The sequence below is a fragment of the Coffea arabica genome, chromosome 3e (assembly GCF_036785885.1).
Source record: "Coffea arabica cultivar ET-39 chromosome 3e, Coffea Arabica ET-39 HiFi, whole genome shotgun sequence".
Classification (NCBI taxonomy): Eukaryota; Viridiplantae; Streptophyta; class Magnoliopsida; order Gentianales; family Rubiaceae; genus Coffea; species Coffea arabica.
Genome location: NC_092315.1, coordinates 2,201,062 through 2,221,494, shown reverse-complemented (window position 1 = coordinate 2,221,494; position 20,433 = coordinate 2,201,062). Strand labels below are relative to the sequence as shown.

Below are 20,433 nucleotides of genomic sequence, written 5' to 3'. Positions count from 1 at the left end.
ACCAACTAATGCGTGGGTGTAGGCTACCATGGGCTTCTAATCAACACATCTACCCTGCTCTGCCTGTAAATTGTTGTAGTTAGTTGGGGTGGGATTTTTGGGTTTGGATACTTAGAGCTCATTAATGGCGTTATTCATACTTCACTTTGTAAAAGTTGGCATTCTATTGAAGGAATGCATGCAAGCAGTCAATTTGACATGTTTGCATTCCTAATGTTGAATGAGAAAAATTTTTTTTTAAAAAAAGTCTCACATCAAGGGTGGCACCAAAAGTAGAGCTGTTAATCGAACCGGGTAGCTCGCGAGCCGAGCTCGACCCGACTCGATAAGGACTCGACTCGGTTCGTTTACCGAGAAAAACGAGCCAAGCTCGAGTTGTATATATACTCGTATATTAAATAAGTCGAGCTATACTCGACTCGCTAACAGCTCGACAGGCTCAAATAGTAGGGGCATTATCGTAATTTCATTGTGTATCTGATAGTTTTACCCTCTTTCATTTTCTCGATAAGGGCTCAACTCGACTCGTTAGGCTAGGCTCGATTTTGAACTCGAGTTCAAGTTTTCAGCCGAATTTGACGAGTCGATTTCGAACAGTTTTTGAAACTCGAATTACTAATCGAGCGAGCTCGATTGGAGGTTCGAGTCAAGCTCGATTATCATGTGCTCGAACTCAACTCGACTCGATTAGCAGCTTGGTTCAAAAGCCACTCATGGCTGTATCCCCTCTATATAAATTTGCATCAGTAAGCTTGTAAATTTTTTTTTAAATTAACCAAAAAAAAAACCCAAGTCATGTTAGGGGATAGGATCCACCTACCAAGAAACAATTCATGCTGATCCCACTATTTTAAAATCTTGTGACAAAAATTGAAAGTGCAAGAAATTTAAAGGAAAAATGGCCAATTTTGTCCTTAAAATTTTTTTTATTGGTGTTGATTTAGTTCCTAATTTTTATTTTTGACCAATTTGATACTTGAACTTACTTCACAGTGGCACTACTACCTAAAACTGATTAGTCTTCTAATTGACTAATTAAGCAAGGGTATTATGGAAACACCATTCACGAGACTGTAATAAAACAAATAAATTGTTTAAATCTTACCAGATAATAAATTTTTTTGAAGTTTCAATCTTGTAATTTTTTACACGTTTTACTTGATTTATTACAACGCCGTAAATGACTTTTTTAAAATACTCCTATTTAGTTGATAAAGGAAAAGCCGCATCAATTTTAGGTGGTGGCACTGCAAAAGTCCTTAATTGAAACCATAAAATAAGTTCACGTATCAAAGTGATTAAGAGCAAAAGTTAAAAATTAAATTGACAGTATTGAAAAAGTTTAGGGACAAAATTGACCTTTTATTGAATATAAATATACATGATCAAAAAAGAAATATATATATACATTTATATATGATAGGATAAAATGATAAAATTGTTTCAAATTTGTGCAGAATTAACTTATTGTTCATAATAATTTTTAGACAAATATCAATTGTAGAAAATCTTAATTAACATATATAGTAAATGTGTGAATGCAATTGCCCCAATTGAACCCAATTGCTGACGTGGCGCTCTCCCATTGGTTGATTGGTGGTAGTCCTCCAATTGATTCCAATTTGGTGAGTTGTCGTCCTCTGATTCGTCGATTGGTGGTAGTCCTCCCAATTGCATATTAAATTGATGATGTGTCGAGTTTTGATTGGATGAAAAGTAATAGTCCTCTAATTGCATGTAGGATTGTGCTAAAATTTTGCTTCTTAACAAAAAAATTGGATTCCTTTTTTTCTTCTTTGTTGTCCGTCAAATCACATATAATTACCAATTCTTTGCAATTAATTGTTAATAACTAATTTAATGTCATGTTTCTTGTCATTCAACAGATCGCGCTTGATGAGTTGGGTCGTGTTTAATTACCGACTCCTTCAGTTATTACCAAAAAATATATATATTTTAGGGCAAAACAAATAATAATTATCATTTTTTACCGTTGATTGTTAGCAATTATTTATTGCTTTTCGTTGGCCTTTTTTAGTCTTCCGCCAAATTGCATATATTTACTGATACTTTGCAATTCATTGTTGCTGGCTGCTTAATAATGGTTTTTCCCTTGCTGTCCAATGGATCGCGTCTAATTACCGATTTCTTGCAGTTGTTAGGCAAAAAAAAAGGGACATTTTTCCGCAAAAAAAATATATTTATCAACTGTTTTATTTTATGGATGTTATAAAAAAAATGCCCTTTTTTCTGTTAATGTTTCGTTAGTTAATTAATACTTCAATTTTTTTCCCCGGTTAATGGTTTGCTGGTTTTTTAGCTTCTTTTTTTATGCTCCAGCGAATTGTATGAGCACAAAATGTCCTTTTTTTACTCCTCCACCAAACTGCATTTATTTACTGGCGCTTTGCGCTTAATTGTGCCTTTTTTTTGTCATCCAATAAATCGTGTTTAATTAGTGCTCCCTTGCAGTTGTTAGCCAAAAAAAAAACCATTTTTTTTCCAGAAATAAAAACACATTTAATCTGTTTTTTAATTTTCTTTTATCAAATAGATGCTTTTTTGCCATTAATGCTTCGTTGGTTAGTTAATAATTTCGTTTTTTCCCCTTTGATGATTCGCTGTTTATTTGGCCGCTCTTCTTTTTTTGCTCCAGTGGATCGTCTTAACAAAAAAAATAACCATTTTTTTCTTCCACCAAACTGTATCTATTTACCAATACGCTACAATTAATTGTTAATAGCTATTTAATAATGTCTTGCTTTGTATTATTATTCATCTAATGGATCATGTTTAATTACCGGTTCCTTTAGTTATTAGGAAAAAATTTTATTTTTGCCAAAACAAATAATAATTATCATTTTTTAACGTTGATTGTTAACAATTATTTATTGCCTGATCTGACCCAATATATTGGGTTAGCAAAAAAGTGCCTTTTTTCCTACTTACATTTATATTTACCTATCAATTTCTCTCTGTTAATTGTTGCCTTTTCCTCGTCACTTTTTTTTTTATTGTTAATGATGACTTAATTAGTTGGCCTGCATTTTAGCTGTTCAGAATAAAATTTGCCTCTCTATTAGTATTTTTTCCTTGAACAAAATCTTTTTTTTCGTATATTTGTCTAAAAAGTTGCTCTTTCCGTTGCTGGCATCGATTTTTGCAATCTACTTTCTGCGCATCTTAATCGAATACATCATCAGCCATCACTTCTGATTACTTCCATTTGGTGGAGAGTTGTATTTGATGGGAAAGTTGGTACCTCTATTTTACTAAACTACCCAGCATTTATCTTTCTGTTTGCTCAGTTTCTCTTTTTTCCTTATTTCCTGCTCATGGACATATTTGTAAAAATGAAGTGACCGTCATTGTTGCCTTCTGCCAAACATCACCTTTCAGCCTTACTCTGTTCAGGGATAATCCGGTGTTGTCCCTTTGTACAGTGGTTGTTACCATTACCTGGTTTGTTCTAGCAGAACCTCGGCGGCTTACCATCATGATCGGCGGTAGATCCACAGCTGCTGCATCCTCCCTTCTAATCCCTTTCGGCTACTTTTTTCCTAGACACAATAGAGGTTAGCTATCAACTTCCTTCTTCTCTTGCTCTTGCTTCTTTCTGGCTTTTTCATTACTAATTTCCTGACTTTGTTTCAGCTTGCAAAGTTGCTATCTCTGCTGTTTTGCTGGTGAGTGCCTTGCTCCAAGAACGTTTAGCTTAGTCCCTCTGCATCTGTTGAGCTTTTTTTTACAAAAAAATAATTACTTTCCTTTTTCCCCTTGTTGCTTTGTCATTTTACTTAGTTATTGCTTTCTTTTTCCAGCAACGGTTTCTTTCTTTTTCTTGCGCACCAGCTTAATGCCTTTAATTTTTTCATTGCACTCGGTCTATTAGCACGGGCTTATTTTCCCTTGTTCTGTTTCTTTTCGCTATTAGCTTTTGTATGCTCGATTTTATCGTGGTACCGCCTGCTTTTCTCTGATTCTGCCCCGAAGCTTTTTTTGCTGCCAGACAGGTTAGTGTTTCTGGTTCTCCTCTCTTTCCTATTTCTTTTATATTTTGCTATCTATATTCCGTCTCTACCACTTGTATTTTCTGCTATGTGGTTGGTTGCATCTTCTTAGAGCCTCACTTCTTTGAGTTGAATTGCGGGAGCTTATTTACTACTTCCCGAAACTTTTGGATGACTTTGTTGAGTTAACAAGGAGCTTTTCAACTCCTGTTCCTGTACTATTACTGCTGAAGGATGGAAATTATAGACAGCCTTGCATTTCATGCTGCACTACTTTTTGTTACTTATTTTATATGTCCATTTCGTTTGTTTGCTGCTTATTTCCTAGCTGTTGGATTTCTTATTTTCCTGCTCGTTGCTTGCTTATTACTTTTAGCGAGGGCATTTACAGACCTGTTTCCTTTTTTTTGTGTTTTTTTTGTTCAATCTTGCCTTTCTATATATAGTTCCTGTGCGCTTTACCCAATTAGCGTGAATGGGTAAAAGTTCTGCTCGCCGCAAAAAGTACGCAGAAATGCCGGACATAGAAAAAAATGAGCTTTTGCGTCGTCGAAGAGAAGATAGGGCTGCCAAAAAAAAAGAAAAACGTCCTCTCTCGCGTATTCGCAAGGTTCCACTTGGTTATGTGGAAACAGGTGTTTCTTTCCCTGAGGCACTCACTGCCCCGACCAATTGTAGAAAGCAGCCTGTTATGCATGGCCAGATGCTAAAAAGTGGGAGTTTTAAAGACGGCCATGATAGCATCGGTGTTATTGCTGAAGCGTTACAGTACATGTCATCTCGTGAGTCTGCTTCCTTTAGTCTTCATAGCCATTCTGCTTCCTCTTCTAAGGAAATGCATCCTGCACCAGCAAGGGGTGTACTAGGAGGTGTCAACCTAGAACATCCACTCACTGATACGGCTACTCTTAGGAGCTGTCGACCTACACCCTTCCAAGGAAAACGAAAAAGCTCAGCCTCCTGTTCTTTTACGGCTACGCCTGACCTGCATCTTTTTAACAAAAAAAATAAGAGCTCTGCCTTTGTATCAGGGATAGATGAACTAACAAACTTTCTAGAAGCTCCTTACTGTGACAAAGAGATCCTGCCTATGAACAATCTTTTTGAAAATGTGATTCAATATTGTCCTATAACTAATTTTCTCATGAATTCTAAAAAAGTATATTCTCCTCTTCATGAGTGCCCAAGTCTTGGAACAAAAACTGCTTCCTCTGAACCTTTTTTGCTGCCTGACCAAACAAGCAGCTTTCCTCTTCTATTTGATAAATCCATACGTCCATTTTCCACTGAGAAACAAGTTTTACCTGATAATGGACTTTTTGAAAATGTTGTTAAGTTCTCTCCTTTGTCTAATCCTTATATGGACTTTGGAAAAAAACAGCCTGTCTTGAATGATATCCATAGAGAACTATATCTGCAAAGAGAAACATCTGTCTCTCAAAAACAATCTTCTGCATCAGCAGCAACTTCTCAAGGTATATATTCCTTTGCCTTTTCCCATGTGATTGCAGATACTTCTTTGGCTGCCCTGCCCACTTAGACCCTCTGCAAAAAAATATATATTTTTCGGTTCTACTTGGCTAGAACTTTCACTATTTGGTCCCTCTGCTAACTATACGCAGCCAGATGCCTCTAAACTTTTAGATTCAGCTCTTTTCTTTATATAGTTGCAGAAACTTCTTCTGTTCAAGATAGAGAGTCTAACAAGTCTGCCAAAAAAAAACGTGTTCAAGGGGAAAAGGGTCACCGTCGTAGTTCTTCTGCCCTCCGATCTAGAAAGCAGCCTTCTGGTCAAGCTCGTAATTCTCATGGACATGTCAGGAAGCAGGCTCCGGGTTAGCTTTTTAATTCTCCTTCACTTTCCATCGCTTACCAGGCTATGCTATTAAGTTGATTACCTAAGATGCCGATACTTAGTGCCTTTCTCAGCTATAGTTTGTAATTAAATGCAGCGAGGCCTCGCAGAGGTCGCCAACAGGGCCTTTTTCAGCTTGATGAGATCCTTCATGAAGTCATTACCCTTCCGGATGTTCCTAACTGTCACCACTGTGGAGCTAAGAGGTTCTATTTAGAACCTCCTAGCTTTTGTTGCTCTGGCGGCGAGATCTCTTTAGTTATTCCAGCAATGCCTTATGATCTTAAGCGCTTGTTTATCGGAAATGACGAAGAAAGCGCTCACTTTAGGAATAATGTTCGAACCTATAATAATAACTTGGGCTTTATATCCTTTGCTGCGAGGTATGACCCAGAATTGACCAAGAATACGAAATGTGTTTATACCTTTCGTATTCAAGGCCAAGTCTATCACTTCCTCAATGGTTTGACGCAGCCAGCCGACAAACCATCAGGAATTCAGTTCTACTTCTTTGACACCGATGAAGAATTAGCAAAAAGAACTGGAGCCTGTGAGAAGTTGCGTGAAAGCACTTTAAAATTCCTTATGCGCATCCTTTTGAATAATCCTTACACCAAATTCTTTAAAAGCCTCAGGGATATACCAAACCTTGACAACTATAAAATCATCCTTAACTGTTACCCTGGTTTAGACCAACGTGTCTATAACCTGCCATCCGCCTCACAAGTTGCTGCCATATGGACTGAAGATGAAAATGAAACTGTAGACATGAGTGCTCATATTCAGGTCTATACTCACTCACATACCAGTCATAGGATTAATCATTACTATGGCTGTTATGACCCTCTACAATATCCTATTCTTTTTCCTCGAGGTGAATGTGGATGGCACCATGGTATTAAAAGACTATATAAGAGGAAAAGAAATGGGGACTCCTGTGAGGACGATTCTAACGTTGATCCTTCTTCTGTTAATGACCCTTCGCACTTAATGGACTTGGAGCGCAGAGGCAAGTATATGACTTACTGCTTCTGCACTATTAAATATTAAACTTAGAGCATCTTCTTCATCGACCAAATATTTGTATCTTATATAGCTGTCGATCGAGCGAAGAACGAGGGAGACACGGTATCAACTAGAGAGTATTATTGCTACAGATTTCAGATAAGGGATGATGATGAATCGATGCTATTGCACTGCCTTAGGCTTCTACAGCAATTTTCTGTTGATTCTTATGTCAAGATAGAAACTTCGAGGTTGGACTTCCATAGGCATCAACAAACTGTGATAAGATCGGAGATCCTCCAAGGAGTCTTGGACAGTGTTTCTATAGGCCAGTCTGAAGGGTCTAAAGTCGGTCGTAGGATAGTTCTTCCATCCTCTTTTATCGGCGGCCCGAGAGACATGAGGCGCCGGTATCTTGATGCAATGGCGCTCGTTCAGAAATATGGTAAACCTGATATTTTCCTTACCATGACCTGCAATCCAGCATGGAAAGAAATTCAGGACAATCTAAAGTATCATGAGAAGCCGCAAGATAGACCGGATCTTCTAGCCAGAGTTTTTAGAGCTAAATTTGAGATGCTCAAGTCTGAAATTTTGAATAAGCAGATTTTTGGTGAGGTCGCAGCATGTGTCTATGTTATTGAGTTCCAAAAGCGTGGCTTTCCCCATGCTCATTTACTCTTGATCTTAAAACCTCAGTCCAAGCTGCTTAATCCTGAATCTTATGATAAGGTTGTCTGTGCAGAGTTACCTGATCGTGCTCGTTACCCTCACCTATATAATCTTGTTGTCAAGCATATGATCCACGGCCCTTGCGGGGATATGGATAAAAGTTGCCCTTGTATGAGAGACGGTTCATGCAAAAGTCGTTATCCCAAAGATTTTTGTTCACAAACAACTCATGCTGAAGATGGTTACCCACATTATAGAAGAAGGGATGATGGTAGAAAAATAAAGGTCCGACGGTTTACTCTCGATAATAGGTGGGTTGTGCCTTACAACCCGTACCTCCTTGCTTTGTTTGATTGCCACATAAACGTCGAGATCTGTTCTACTATAAAGCTGGTGAAGTACTTGTACAAGTATGTGTTTAAAGGTCATGATCTGGTTTCTTTTAAGGTTGTAACTGATGCCGGTCCTCCTGATATCGATGAAATTAATGAGTTTCAAAAGGGTAGATATATTTCGCCTCCCGAGGCTTTTTGGCGCATCTATGAATTTCGTCTAAATGAGATGACTCCTTCTGTTTATACACTCCAAGTTCACCTCCCAAATCAGCAGTTTGTTTCCTTTGATAAAAACTCAGATCTCTTGCTATTATTAGCCAAGGCTGACTTTTCAAAAACCATGTTAACTGAGTTTTCAAAATGAATGCAACAAATGCAGTGGCTGAAAATCTTAAATGTTTCTATAGGGATTTCCCTCAACATTTCGTTTGGACTGCTAAGTATAGACACTGGACAGAAAGGAAACGTCGGAAAGTGATAGGTAGACTTGTTAGTGTTAGTCCAACAGAGGGAGAGCGATATTATCTACGCCTTCTCTTAACTCATGTTCCTGGATCGACATCATTCGATGATCTGTTAACTGTGAACAACAAAAAAATGAGTTCGTTCAGAGATGCTGCCTTTGCACTTGGTCTGTTACAATCTGATTCGTATATAGAAGAAACGCTTGAAGAGGCTGTTGCGTTTCAGATGCCGTCTTCGCTCAGGCTCTTATTTGCCACTCTTCGGGTATATTATTCTCCAACTAATCCCAAAATGTTATGGGAGAAGTTTGAACCAGATTTCTCTAGAGATTATGAAAGACATCAGCAATATCATCCCTGCTCTCCCGACGAAATTAGGAGACTTGTTCTGGCTGATATTAACAGATTGCTTGGCCAGATGGGTAAAAATATTAGTGACTACCAATTGGTGCCACATAATCTCATGAGTTCATATAGCACGTCCCTGACGAAGGAAATTGAGTACGAGAGAAACATCAGCGTACCGTCAGAGGATATGTTACTGTCTTCCAGATTAAATTCTGAACAGAAATATGCTTATGATTTAATCTTGCAAGCATGTTTCTCTTCGCATGGCCATCCTTTTTTTATTGATGGTCCGGGGGGTACCGGTAAAATTTTTTTGTACCGGTTGCTCCTCGCTACTTTGAGATGACAAGGTCATATCGCCATTGCAGTGGCGACATCTGGAATTGCAGCATCTATCCTACCTGGAGGAAGAACTGCACATTCAAGATTTAAAATACCTCTTGACTTTTCAAAGAGCAAAACTTGCCAGCTTAGCAAGCAAGGTAGCGTTGCGAAGTTGCTCTCTGAATCCAAATTGATCTTGTGGGATGAGGCTTCAATGGCCATACGAGAAACTATTGAAGCATTTGATGATTTGCTGAGAGATATTATGGAATGTAACCTGCCTTTTGGGGGCAAAGTTGTCGTTTTTGGTGGGGATTTCGGACAAACACTGCCTGTAATTGAGCACTCAACAAAAGAGGTCCTTTTACAGTCCTGCTTTCTTAATTCCCCTTTATGGCCTCAACTTCATAAGCTAAAGCTGTCAGAAAATATGCGAGCTATATTAGATCCTCAGTTTTCTGAATTCTTATTAAGTGTGGGCGAAGGAAAGGAACCTGTTGACCTGAATGGTGAAATAACTCTCTCCACAGATTTAGTCATTCCTTATAATGATAAAGAAGAGTCGCTGAATAGGTTAAATAATTTACTACTATGCTGGTTTATCTGTCTGACTTTTTACCTATATGATTCCTAACTTAAGTCCTCTATTAACAGGTTAATAAGTTGTGTTTTCCCGGATTTACCTCTCTATTCTCGAGACCCTTATAGTATGATCAATAGGTGTATTCTTGCTCCTAAAAACAGTTCAGTTGATGAGTTGAATGATATCCTAATTAGGAGATTTCCTGGAAAGCTGTATACTTACACTAGCACAGACAAAACTGTTGATCAGCGGCACCAAGGTGATTATGAAGATTTTCTCAATTCTCAAAATCCAAAAGGCCTTCCTCCTCACAAGTTAATGCTAAAGGAAAACTGTCCAATTATATTGATGAGGAATCTTAACCCGCTAGAGGGCCTTTGTAATGGTACTAGACTCATATGTAGAGAACTTGGCCATCACACTATTTCTGCTGAAGTTGTTTTCGGCCAGCATCAAGGAAAAATTATCCTAATTCCAAAGATGCCTCTACAGACTCCCGATAATGAAAAGAATGGCGTTGCATTCATAAGAACGCAGTTTCCAGTCCGCCTTTGCTTTGCATTGACCATCAATAAGTCCCAAGGACAAACTCTCGACTATGTTGGCATTTATTTACGTGAACCTGTTTTTTCTCATGGACAGCTCTATGTAGCTCTGTCCAGAGCCAAAACTTCATCTGCGTGCAAGATTCTCATTGTTCCTGGGACTTTTGATGGTACAAAAAAAGACTGCAAAACTAGAAATGTTGTATTCAATGAAGTATTTCAATTCAGTTAGCTATATATCTTTCTTGCATTCAGGTATATCTGGATATCCCTATCCCTTAGTTTACTTATTAATGTTATTTCATCCGTATATCACTTTCCAGATTATACATTTTTTTGCTTCTTCTTTTTTCAGGATGACTAACATGTTATCAATCAGAGATATCGCTCCTAATATGAAAAATTGGTGCTGTATTGTAACTGTTCAAGAAAAGCAACAGGTTACTGATTCAATGGGAACACCGACCAAGAAACAAAAATTGATCTTCTACGACTCCGAGGTTATATTTTAGAGCATATTTTCTAAGCATATCAGTTCTTCAATCTTACACTCGTTTTAATGGACTTTTTCAATTGATCTCCTTAACAGGGTTCTAGAGTAGAAGGCATCATTTTCAATGCTGACATACCTAAGATGAGTCCTGTTCTTCAAGTTTATCGAAAGTACAAGATCTCAAATGCTGATGTCAGAAGCATTCCACCGAAATTTCAGACCTCTGACTTGACTGTGCAATGGGTGATTACTGCTAAGACTGTTATTGAAGAAGTTAGTAGGGAAGAAGACATCATGCCTGTTAAATTTACCTTCACAGAGTTTGCAGATTTAGCTCAATACATGGACGACAAAAGCAAGTCTGTAGGTAAGTTTTAGCTACCTTTGAAGTGCGAGTTTGCCCTCATCAAACTGATTATTACTTTCCTGACCTGCTTTTGCTGTCTCGTAGACGTTCTGGGAGTTGTAATCAGTTCATTAGAGAAGAAAACGATAACTAAGAACTCCAAACAGTCAAATGTTCAGAAATTTGTCCTCCTTAATGAACAGTAAGCACCATCTTTTTATAATCCTATTACTGTTTTTGGCTAGCTCTATCTTCTTGTTTTTGTAACCATTTTTATTTCTTTGAATGTTGACTTATATGTCAATGTGAATACTAGTTCTCAAACAGTGATGCTATCTTTGTGGGATGACTTTCTGAACAATGAAGGACAGATTTTAGTGAATACCATTCAGGCCTATCCAGTTGTCATCGGGCGCAGATTAAAAGTTAACAACTACAATGGTTCGTTAAAATACTGCCCTTCTGTGTAATAACTTTTATTTACTTATTTTAAAGCTTGCCAGTGATGCCTGAAATCTTCCGCTGTTGTTTATTCTGTAGGAGTTTCACTCTCTACCTGGTTTGATTCTGCACTTCTTGTTGACCCACCCATACAGGACGCAAGAGAGTTGAAGAATTGGTTCAATGCCTATTTCTTTGCTTTTTTCATAAACACGCAATATGAGCTGTTCTCATTTTTTTTCCCTTATTCTCTGATTTCATCATTCGCTGTGCAGGGCAATGAGAAATACTAAATTAATTGCAAGCCTGATTGAAACAAAGAGTTACATCAAATACAATCCTCAACTCTTTTTGAAAGCAGACCAAAAGACTACTTTAAACTGTAATGTTTCTCTGTCACAGAAGGTGCTATGACGCTTTTCCTATTTAACCACTTTCCTTAAAATTAGTCATGCATATTTAGCTTCTGAACTTATATCTGGTTATCTTTTAGACTACGCTGGTCAAGGCAAAAATCTCTTTTGAGCACATTTTCCAGAAATATTGGTATATGAGCTGTGCAAAATGCAACCGCGCTACTGCAGCAGACTACGGCATTGAGTTTACCTGCAATTCATGCAAGCAGAAGAGTCCTGCTGTGCCCAGGTGCTATATTATTAAAGCCTCAGCATTATATTTAGTAGGAAATTGTACCTAAATTCACCAGGCTTCAATCCATTACCTAATACGTTACATGTTTACTTTTCAGATGTCGGTTCGACGTTGATTTAAGTGATGACAACGGAGTTATCCCAGCCTCAGTCTTTGGCGACCTGGCGGAGAAGCTTCTCACCTTCACCGCCCTTGAAGCAATGGATCATTTTAACCAGGTTATTTTAGCTTCATGTGGTTGTTAGTGAAAGCAGCAATCTACTCCCAATTGTCATTCCTTTTTGTGTTGCCTGTAGAACCACGAACTTCCACTTGAGTTTGCTCACAACAGCCTGAAAACAAAGACTTTTCTGCTCCATATTAAACCAATCCAGACTCAATTAGCGGATGCCAGGCAACGTTATACAATTTTGCATTATTCTGAACTTGAACAAGGATTTGATTCTGCTCAATCACTAGAACAACCAAATGCTTTACCTATCTCGTCTGAGCACAAAATTGACGCTGCTCAGCTTCTGGCTCCAGGTTGGTCCACATAGTTACAGTTTTAACAAATAACTTTCGTATCTTACCATCATTTCCAACTAATCTTTATCCTTGTAGAAGAAAGTAGCTCTGGTTCAAAAGCTCGCCTCCGCCTCAGTGATAAGTTTGATGAAGCAGAAATTACTGCCACTGATGACGTTGAGCCTGCTACTAAGAATTCCAACAAGAGGACAAAATTGAGATGAATCAGGAGTTTGGGAACTTTTTTGCCTTTTTCATCTGCACTTCTATATGCAAACTAGCACATTTTTTGTTACTTTTGAATGTGCTACTACTATGTTTGTAAGCCTTTTGACTTCACTGCGTGGTGACCTGTCAAACAGCTTTTGCATCACCATCTAACGTCGATGCTTACTTTTGTATCAATGTTCCTGCCAGCCCTCCAAAGATGAACTGCAATCTTTATCTTGGATATCAAGGAGATTTTCATAGAAATCTTTGGATTCCTGGCAAGAAACTTACTTTGTTCATTGTGTCGACTTTAAAATTTATATGATCTTGGAGTGCTTTTCTGTTCCTTTTCATCTTCTTTTATGCAAATGTTGCAATCAATTCTTTAACCGTCCAGCTATGTATGTACACTTCTTTATTTATTGCACCTACTACCTTCTTTGGGACGTAGAGATTATAAATTCACCTTGTGTTGCTCCTTTTTAGACTGATTCTTTGACTGCATATATGACAGACATGACAAAAGCATGACTATCTATGAATTCCTTGCAGGCAATTAAATTTTCCAAGTACAGGGTAGATGTTAGCTTTATATTATGGTCAGCTGACGCCTCACACCTAATAAATAACATCGAATTGTCATTTCTATTGCCCATTCTTTACCGTCCTCTACTGCAATCAATAAATTTCTTCACTTAGAGTACAAAGCAGGTCTGCACTCGCCATTAAAACCAACGAAAAAGGTGTTTATATGTGCTTTTAAATCTTCAGAAGATGAACTTGCCTTGCACACCCATCTTCCTTAAATTGATGCCTTCTTTTCCTCCGCTTCTTAAACCTTCCTTCTATTAGTTCAATGTCAGAAATAAGCTGCACAACAGCACCAGACCTTCATCTCACGTATGACAACTTAACAGCTTGTTGTTTCCTTCTCAAGTGCATCCATAGAGGACAGGTTTGGTCTTTCTTTATGCACATCCAAATGATCTAATTTAAATGTTTATGCCAAAGACTTTATCAACACTATTTATATTCTCCATGTTCTCCAGATATTTCCTTCTCAATTTGAGCTATTGCTTGCTCAACACCAATCCAGCCGAATCATTCTCAGGATTGGACTGCAACAATGGCCCATAATGGTCACTAACCATTCGTTTGGAGAAGGCTGGGATTATTTCTGCGAGCACAATAGCATTAAGAGGCATGACACGCTATTACTTCGCCATGCCGGAAGTCTAATATTTGATGTAATTCATTTTTCTGAACTACAAACACAGGTTTACATGCGTTGGACAGCTCCCCTGCCAAATCTTTTACAGACAAGCAATTTTACTTTGCAAGGTTCTACCACCATTCTACCTATCCTATATTCTAATATATACAATATATTACTTCTATTTGAATACATGGTTCGTAATTATTGCTAATAACTGTTCAGGCACTAGACAGCAGCATGTAGCTTCCTCAATGCAACCGGATCTCTGTCAAAATTTATCCGATTCTATGTGCTTTTACCAAATTTTCCACTCAGCAACTCCAAATAGCTTGGTGAACTATTCTCTCCTTGCCTTCGTCCTTTTAATCCCTTTGCAAGAAATTTTCTTCTGATTCTACATACATTCTAATTTTCATCTATTACTATCAGCAAATTCCACGCTTTGTTGATCATTTCATAAATCATGAAAGAACTCCTACATTGCTTATCAAAACTGGATATAGAAGCACTCAAATTGGTGTCAAGTGTGAACGCCTTCGGCGAAATTGGAGAACTTTCGTTCTTGAGCACCAGCTACAGCATAATGAAACCCTGGTGTTTATTCCAGAATCAGAAACTGTCTTCACTGTTTTAATCTTTGATGATACCGGTGTTGAAAAAATTTTCCCATGGTATCACACGTTTAATATCTATTCAGATGTCTAGGAATCCAGCTGCAATATATGATGTAATCTGCTTATCATTAGTTAAATAAAAGAAATCTGCCATTTTCCATCAACTACAACCTTTATTTCCATTGATCGGTCAACAATACTATAAAAAATAATATATATTCTTGTCTCTCATTTTTTTACAAAAAAACAATTATATCGCATGTCTTCTTTCTGTGAAAAAAAAAATATTTAAACAACAATAATGGTAGCATAAAAAAATTCCCTTCGCCTATTTTTACAATTATCCATTACGGAATTTGTCACCTATTGCATACTCGATGCCAATGATTGTTGTTCACTGATCAGTCTTAGCAAATAAAACAAACAATTGATTAGCATTCAGCAGCCATTATGAAATTCTTTACTCATAATAAACATACTACATTCTTTTTCAAATTTACATTTTTTGATAACTAATTTGTCTAAGTTATACATGTTATTATGTTCTTTACTCTTTCCATTTATTCTACCAAAAAAATCTTCACAAGTGCTACATATACCTGTTAACTTATGTATAAAAACGTCCCTGCTAATATTACAAATAACTAACCATTTTATACAATTCTCGCTAAATACAAAATCATTTACCTATTCAATTTTCTATTTCCACGCGTTCTTTTTTAGATGCAAACTAACCACACGCTTCATCTTGTGTAACACTTGTTATATTACTTGCCATTTGAATTAGCTAATATTGTTCATAAATTACAATTAAATTGGCCATTACTGGGCATAATTGCATTCGCACACCGCGCGATGCGCGGTGATCCTCTTCCTAGTGACAACTAAAAGTCAAAGGCGTGGGAAAACACATCAGCAAAACTTTTCTCCAAAATAAAGTCAAGACTTCATTAAATTTTTGTTCCCGGAAAAACTTTTCGAATCCTGCCAAAATACTCTTAACCCTCAGCTCCGCAATGAAATTCCCGCGATCCTCTTTCTTAATCTTCCTTTCCATCTCATTATCAATCGTAGCTACATCTTGGAGCTCTTCAATTATCAATCCCTCGAAGGTCAAACAAATTTCATGGAAACCCAGGTATTGTTATTAACGTTGACCAGTAAATGGTGTAACTTGAATTACTTTAACGACATTATTCAGTAGTTTAAATTTGATCATTTCTTTATTTGTTTTGTGGGGCTTTTCCAGGGCTTTTGTGTATAAGGGATTTCTTACGGATGAAGAATGCAATCATTTGATTTCTCTGGTAAGTTCAATTGCTTATTTTTCCCCCAATTTTGTCAATATTTTTGGAATATTGAAGTTTGGTTTCTTTATGTGGCATCAGTGTTGATGGAGTAGGCGAAATCGGAGCTGAAGAGATCGGCGGTGGCGGATAATTTATCTGGCGAAAGTAAGCTCAGCGAGGTTCGGACTAGCTCCGGCATGTTTATTCCTAAGGGAAAGGTTCGACTTTTATCCCCTATTCGTTTAGTGGTTTTTGAATTTACCATTATATCCTGATCAAAGTGTCAGAAATGTATTCCAAAATTATTTTTTGCTGGATGAAGTTAGATCTATTATGAGGGGTTTTTTCACCCGCCAAAAAGAAAGGAAAAGGAAAAAAATGGTGGGAGTAATTTAAGTTTGTTTTTGGAATTTTTATTGAGGATTTGATCATTGGAACTTTGAGTTTTAAATTGGAGAATTAAGAGAGGATAATTGCGCGTGAAATGCAGTTCAATTGTCTTGTTTATGCAATATTTATTCAAGAAGCAACATTTGCACAAACTGCATCACTTGTTATATTAGTAACTGAAGAATTAGAGACTCAGTTAAGGTGGTATGATAGAAGACGTGCTAATCCATTGATCTGCAATCATGATATGTGGGAACTGCACTACAAATTTATCTGTGTTAAACATGGCAAATATAATTTCTATAATCGAGAAGAAGGTATACGAGCAGGAATGGAAGAATGGCCCAAAATATGCAAAGTTACTATTTTTACAGAAAATCACTACAAACAAACCACATGATAGTGACTTGTTTGAATTCATAACTGATCAATGAAGGATTTGCCTGTTGAAATAGATAATAGCTTATGGATATCACTCTGGTTTGTAGTCTGAAACTCGAATAGCGTTCGCATTATTTGGATCTGCTGGTTTTGAAATTTATAATTACCTTACTGTGTTTTGTCTATATTTTATCTACAACATGTGTTACCAAATTTTTCATGGTTTACGGCACTTTAGTAAATGCATGATGAGGATCTAAGAAGCTCTATCCATAATGGCTTATCCCGGACCTTTTTTTTGTGGATTTTATTTTAATTTTCCCACTTGGGAGGCAACTGGTAAGATCAACTGAGGCAATAGCTATTTATATCATTCCTTTTCCATGCTTCCAAACTGGACTAACTAGCATGTACTGTAAAACATGATATCTGTTACTTCTGCAGTCCCAATTATACCAGTTGACTGATTATTTTATTGCTAACTCCATGCTTCTTTTTCTGACATTCTTTCTCATTACCTCTCATACCAATAGGATCCCATTGTTGCCGGTATAGAGGAGAAAATTGCGACATGGACCTTTTTACCTCAAGGTGTGCTTCATGTTAAACCGAGCTCCAGTAGTGGAAATTCCTCTTTCACATCAATATTTTGCGGCCTGAAATATTGGGTTCAGCTCACTACAAAGATGCACCCGCACTCCACAAAAATCTTTTTCCCCTTTTTAAATGACTGATGCTGGCATGTACACCATTTATGTGCAAAACTTACTTCGATGTCACATCGTGTGGCAGCTTACCTTTTTAAAAGATTTCTCTGGGTTATTGTTAAGATTTGTGTCTCAACAGCAAATTCCCCTTAGCTATCCGAGCCTCAAATACTGAAACCCCGTATGGCTCCACTTAAATAACACATCTTCCCTGTGGAAATGAGGACAAATGGTTTGGTTTGCAAATCATGGGCAGAAAGATTTTTTTTTTTTGGCAAAATCCAAAGCATTTGGTCCAGCTAGAGTCCTTGCTTTCTCACTCTCATTCATCTTCAACCATATTATCTGACTAGTGTCTTGTGAAAATTTCCTCTAGACCACCAAAGTGTGCTTTAACTATGGGTGCATGGATGATGGGAGGGTTTGATTGCTAGTTAACTGAATTGGGGCTCATATTACTTCCTTTCTGCAGAGAATGGTGAAGACATACAAGTACTTCATTATGAGTATGGACAGAAATATGATCCGCACTATGATTACTTTGCTGACAAGGTGAATATTGCTCGTGGAGGACACCGTATAGCCACAGTACTGATGTATCTCTCTGATGTTGAAAAAGTGGGCGAAACAGTTTTTCCTAATGCTGAGGTTAGTTGACACGATATGACTTTTTATTCCATTTGCTCTAACACTAATATCATTTCTTATGTGTTGCCAAAATCAATTACTCTTTGCCATTTCCCTTTATCCATTTTTTTTTGGTGAGTTTCCTTATGCACAAACCTTTTGGTTAATGTGCCAGCTGTTTTGTGCAGTATAAATCAGTACTGGCTTTGAACTTTTAGTCCTATAAGTTTTGGTGATAATTAGTTGTAAGATTTAGTTTGCAGAAATTAATTATGGTTAGTTGTGCTTTGGGTCTGTATGATATTTAGTTTTTAGAAATTAATTACGGAAAAGTTGTGCTTTTGATTTGTAAAGGCTAGATGTGCCAAATGCTTAATTTCACGATACCAGAGATAAGTTTTTTCTTAGTATCAGTACTGAAAGGCCCTAGCTAGGGCTTGCGAAACTATAATGAATGAGAGGCAGGACAAGTGTTTTATGCGAAATTGTGAAACCTCTGCTTTATGGGTACATGTACTGTTTTGTTTCTCATCATCTAACGTGATATTCATTTGTTAATATTTGTAGAAATTTTTTCCTGCATCTTGTTAAGTTCTCATGGTCCTGTGGGGATACTGTTCTCTAAATAAAAATTTCCAAAAAAAAAAAAAAAAAACTCTGCAGGATTTATCCCGTCGGCGATCTATGACTAGTGATGAGGATCTGTCAGACTGTGGGAAGAAAGGTATCGCAGGTGAGGCCTTAGAGTTAGTCATGCTTTGGTAATGTATACTGATATTGTGGATTCAGCATTGATTCTTGATTGACCCTTTGATTTTTCTTTCCCACAAAAATTGGAACTTTCTAGTGAAACCTCACAAAGGAGATGCACTTTTATTCTTCAGTCTGCACCCAAGTGCCGTTCCAGACCCTATCAGTCTTCATGGGGGTTGCCCGGTGATTGAAGGTGAGAAATGGTCGGCAACAAAGTGGATTCATGTAGACAACTTCGACAAGATTTTGGGATCCACTGATAACTGCACAGATACAAGTGAAAATTGTGAGAGATGGGCAGCCCTAGGCGAATGCAAGAAAAATCCGGAGTATATGGTGGGATCACCAGAAATTCCAGGGTCGTGTAGGAAGAGCTGCAAAGTGTGTTAGGAGTTATATACGATGCTTTCCACTGACAGGCATTTTTGTCTGAGAAATCACTGTACTTGTTCATTATTTAAATGGTATTCCTGTTTATTGAGGGTTTTAGGCGTGGCTGCTACTCTGAATTTTCTCAAGAGATCAGAGCACACGTATATGCATTGTATTTACTGTACTCAAGCTTAATAATTTTTTCTTCCCTTTTAGTTTCCTTCTCTTCACCCTATTTAGCTTAATCATCCATTTGGGGTTCCAGTTTATATATATATATATAATGCTTTTTGATGAAACGGTACGGTAGATTGCATTGCTTAGTCAAAAGAAATGTACATGACGAGCATAGGCTCGAGGCTTTACAGCATGCCATTAGTACAATAGATTGAAATTAACTCCCACCGCATCGTTATAATCGCTCAATGCTTGAGCGCTAAACAAAAAGCTTAGATCATTCCTATTGACCATTCCAGTTTATATCGGGCCATTTGGTTTTACATTGTCAACTAACAAGTAGGGCATCATAAGGTTAATGGGTGTTCGATTTGTCCTCAAACCCTCATATGCAGAAATTGTTGCCCCATTACTGGAGTCACCAAACCCCGGACACGCAAAGAAGTGTGATGTCAGCAGTAATTGGGAGATTAATTCTTAATTTACAGAAACTGGTCTGGAGAGGCGAACTCCTCAAAATTCTTCATGAACTACTGGAGAGATTTATATATATATATATATATATAAATATATATATATATATATATATATATAAATTTGAGTGGGTTCAATTCCGATTATCGTCACAGAGGTCATAGCATATCTCCGAAATGAAATCATAGGGGTTGATTGGTTGATTGATTTCAATTAAACCCAAAACTCTTTAGAGGCTTTGGTGTGGAAAACGAGCATGATATTTAAAAGTACTGAGTGTGTTTGGATAGCCAAATAATGGTCAAAAATTATTTGCTTACATCACAGATACAATTTTCAACACACCTTTTTGTCTTTTCAATTACCTTTTTATCTCACAGACATCACATCATAAAAAGTGCTATTCCAAATAATATTTCAAATAATCTCCTAATCTTTGCCCTACCAGGAATTTTCTCATTCCGCATCTAGATCGAGTTAGGTTCATGCCTAATTTTCTCGCACTTTTTCCTTGAGGCAAGGAACAACGACAAGGAGGCAAGGAACAACGACACACACACACACACACACAGTTAGATTAATTACTCAGCGGGAATCGAAAGAACGGTCCAAACGGACAATCTAAGGAGGACCCACAAAGCAAC

At 37.4% G+C, this 20,433-nt stretch overlaps 4 protein-coding genes across 6 annotated transcripts; all 4 read left to right on the top strand.

The window, feature by feature from the left end:
• The first annotated feature begins 3,163 nt into the window (after nt 1-3,163).
• On the top strand, nt 3,164-13,005 carry LOC140038821 (replication protein A 70 kDa DNA-binding subunit B-like). Of its 2 annotated transcripts, none has more exons than XM_072084234.1 (13): nt 3,164-3,575; nt 3,655-3,686; nt 3,935-4,013; nt 10,497-10,641; nt 10,731-11,001; nt 11,086-11,182; nt 11,297-11,421; nt 11,521-11,599; nt 11,697-11,826; nt 11,915-12,066; nt 12,170-12,290; nt 12,369-12,597; nt 12,679-13,005. In XM_072084234.1, exons 4-13 carry the CDS (start codon nt 10,498-10,500, stop codon nt 12,801-12,803), a joined length of 1,473 nt encoding a protein of 490 aa, XP_071940335.1. In that variant the 5' UTR covers nt 3,164-3,575; nt 3,655-3,686; nt 3,935-4,013; nt 10,497; the 3' UTR covers nt 12,804-13,005. The 2 variants fall into 2 exon arrangements, with proteins under 2 accessions (XP_071940335.1, XP_071940334.1); XM_072084233.1 differs by having other exon boundaries at nt 3,166-3,575; nt 12,676-13,005.
• LOC140038763 (uncharacterized) lies at nt 8,238-10,373 on the top strand. The gene is made up of 3 exons (XM_072084028.1): nt 8,238-8,991; nt 9,058-9,586; nt 9,668-10,373. Exons 1-3 carry the CDS (start codon nt 8,238-8,240, stop codon nt 10,371-10,373), a joined length of 1,989 nt encoding a protein of 662 aa, XP_071940129.1.
• A 280-nt stretch (nt 13,006-13,285) lies between the features above and the next one.
• LOC140038822 (uncharacterized) lies at nt 13,286-14,765 on the top strand. The gene is made up of 4 exons (XM_072084236.1): nt 13,286-13,744; nt 13,839-14,130; nt 14,228-14,337; nt 14,435-14,765. Exons 1-4 carry the CDS (start codon nt 13,646-13,648, stop codon nt 14,708-14,710), a joined length of 777 nt encoding a protein of 258 aa, XP_071940337.1. The 5' UTR covers nt 13,286-13,645; the 3' UTR covers nt 14,711-14,765.
• An 806-nt stretch (nt 14,766-15,571) lies between these two features.
• Nucleotides 15,572-19,353, top strand: LOC113737891 (prolyl 4-hydroxylase 2-like). Of its 2 annotated transcripts, none has more exons than XM_072084235.1 (7): nt 15,572-15,757; nt 15,869-15,926; nt 16,022-16,126; nt 17,213-17,270; nt 17,859-18,034; nt 18,677-18,746; nt 18,898-19,050. In XM_072084235.1, the coding sequence occupies exons 1-7, from the start codon at nt 15,636-15,638 to the stop codon at nt 18,951-18,953; spliced, it is 645 nt and encodes a 214-aa protein (XP_071940336.1). In that variant the 5' UTR covers nt 15,572-15,635; the 3' UTR covers nt 18,954-19,050. The 2 variants fall into 2 exon arrangements, with proteins under 2 accessions (XP_071940336.1, XP_027120834.2); XM_027265033.2 differs by having other exon boundaries at nt 15,573-15,757; nt 18,861-19,353.
• The last annotated feature ends 1,080 nt before the right edge of the window (nt 19,354-20,433 follow it).

Excerpts from the sequence above, each read along its gene's own strand:
- LOC140038821 (XM_072084233.1), top strand. The coding sequence starts at position 10,498 with ATGACTAACATGTTATCAATCAGAGATATCGCTCCTAATATGAAAAAT. Across the intron at positions 12,291-12,368 it reads CAATGGATCATTTTAACCAG|AACCACGAACTTCCACTTGA; the intron begins GTTATTTTAGCT and ends TGTTGCCTGTAG. Across the intron at positions 12,598-12,675 it reads TGCTCAGCTTCTGGCTCCAG|AAGAAAGTAGCTCTGGTTCA; the intron begins GTTGGTCCACAT and ends TTATCCTTGTAG.
- LOC140038763 (XM_072084028.1), top strand. The coding sequence starts at position 8,238 with ATGAATGCAACAAATGCAGTGGCTGAAAATCTTAAATGTTTCTATAGG. Across the intron at positions 8,992-9,057 it reads TGATGGTCCGGGGGGTACCG|TGGCGACATCTGGAATTGCA; the intron begins GTAAAATTTTTT and ends TCGCCATTGCAG. Across the intron at positions 9,587-9,667 it reads AAAGAAGAGTCGCTGAATAG|GTTAATAAGTTGTGTTTTCC; the intron begins GTTAAATAATTT and ends CTCTATTAACAG.
- LOC113737891 (XM_027265033.2), top strand. The coding sequence starts at position 15,636 with ATGAAATTCCCGCGATCCTCTTTCTTAATCTTCCTTTCCATCTCATTA. Across the intron at positions 16,127-17,212 it reads TGTTTATTCCTAAGGGAAAG|GATCCCATTGTTGCCGGTAT; the intron begins GTTCGACTTTTA and ends TCATACCAATAG. Across the intron at positions 17,271-17,858 it reads ATGGACCTTTTTACCTCAAG|AGAATGGTGAAGACATACAA; the intron begins GTGTGCTTCATG and ends TCCTTTCTGCAG.
- LOC140038822 (XM_072084236.1), top strand. The coding sequence starts at position 13,646 with ATGTCAGAAATAAGCTGCACAACAGCACCAGACCTTCATCTCACGTAT. Across the intron at positions 13,745-13,838 it reads AGTGCATCCATAGAGGACAG|ATATTTCCTTCTCAATTTGA; the intron begins GTTTGGTCTTTC and ends CATGTTCTCCAG. Across the intron at positions 14,338-14,434 it reads CAGCAACTCCAAATAGCTTG|CAAATTCCACGCTTTGTTGA; the intron begins GTGAACTATTCT and ends TATTACTATCAG.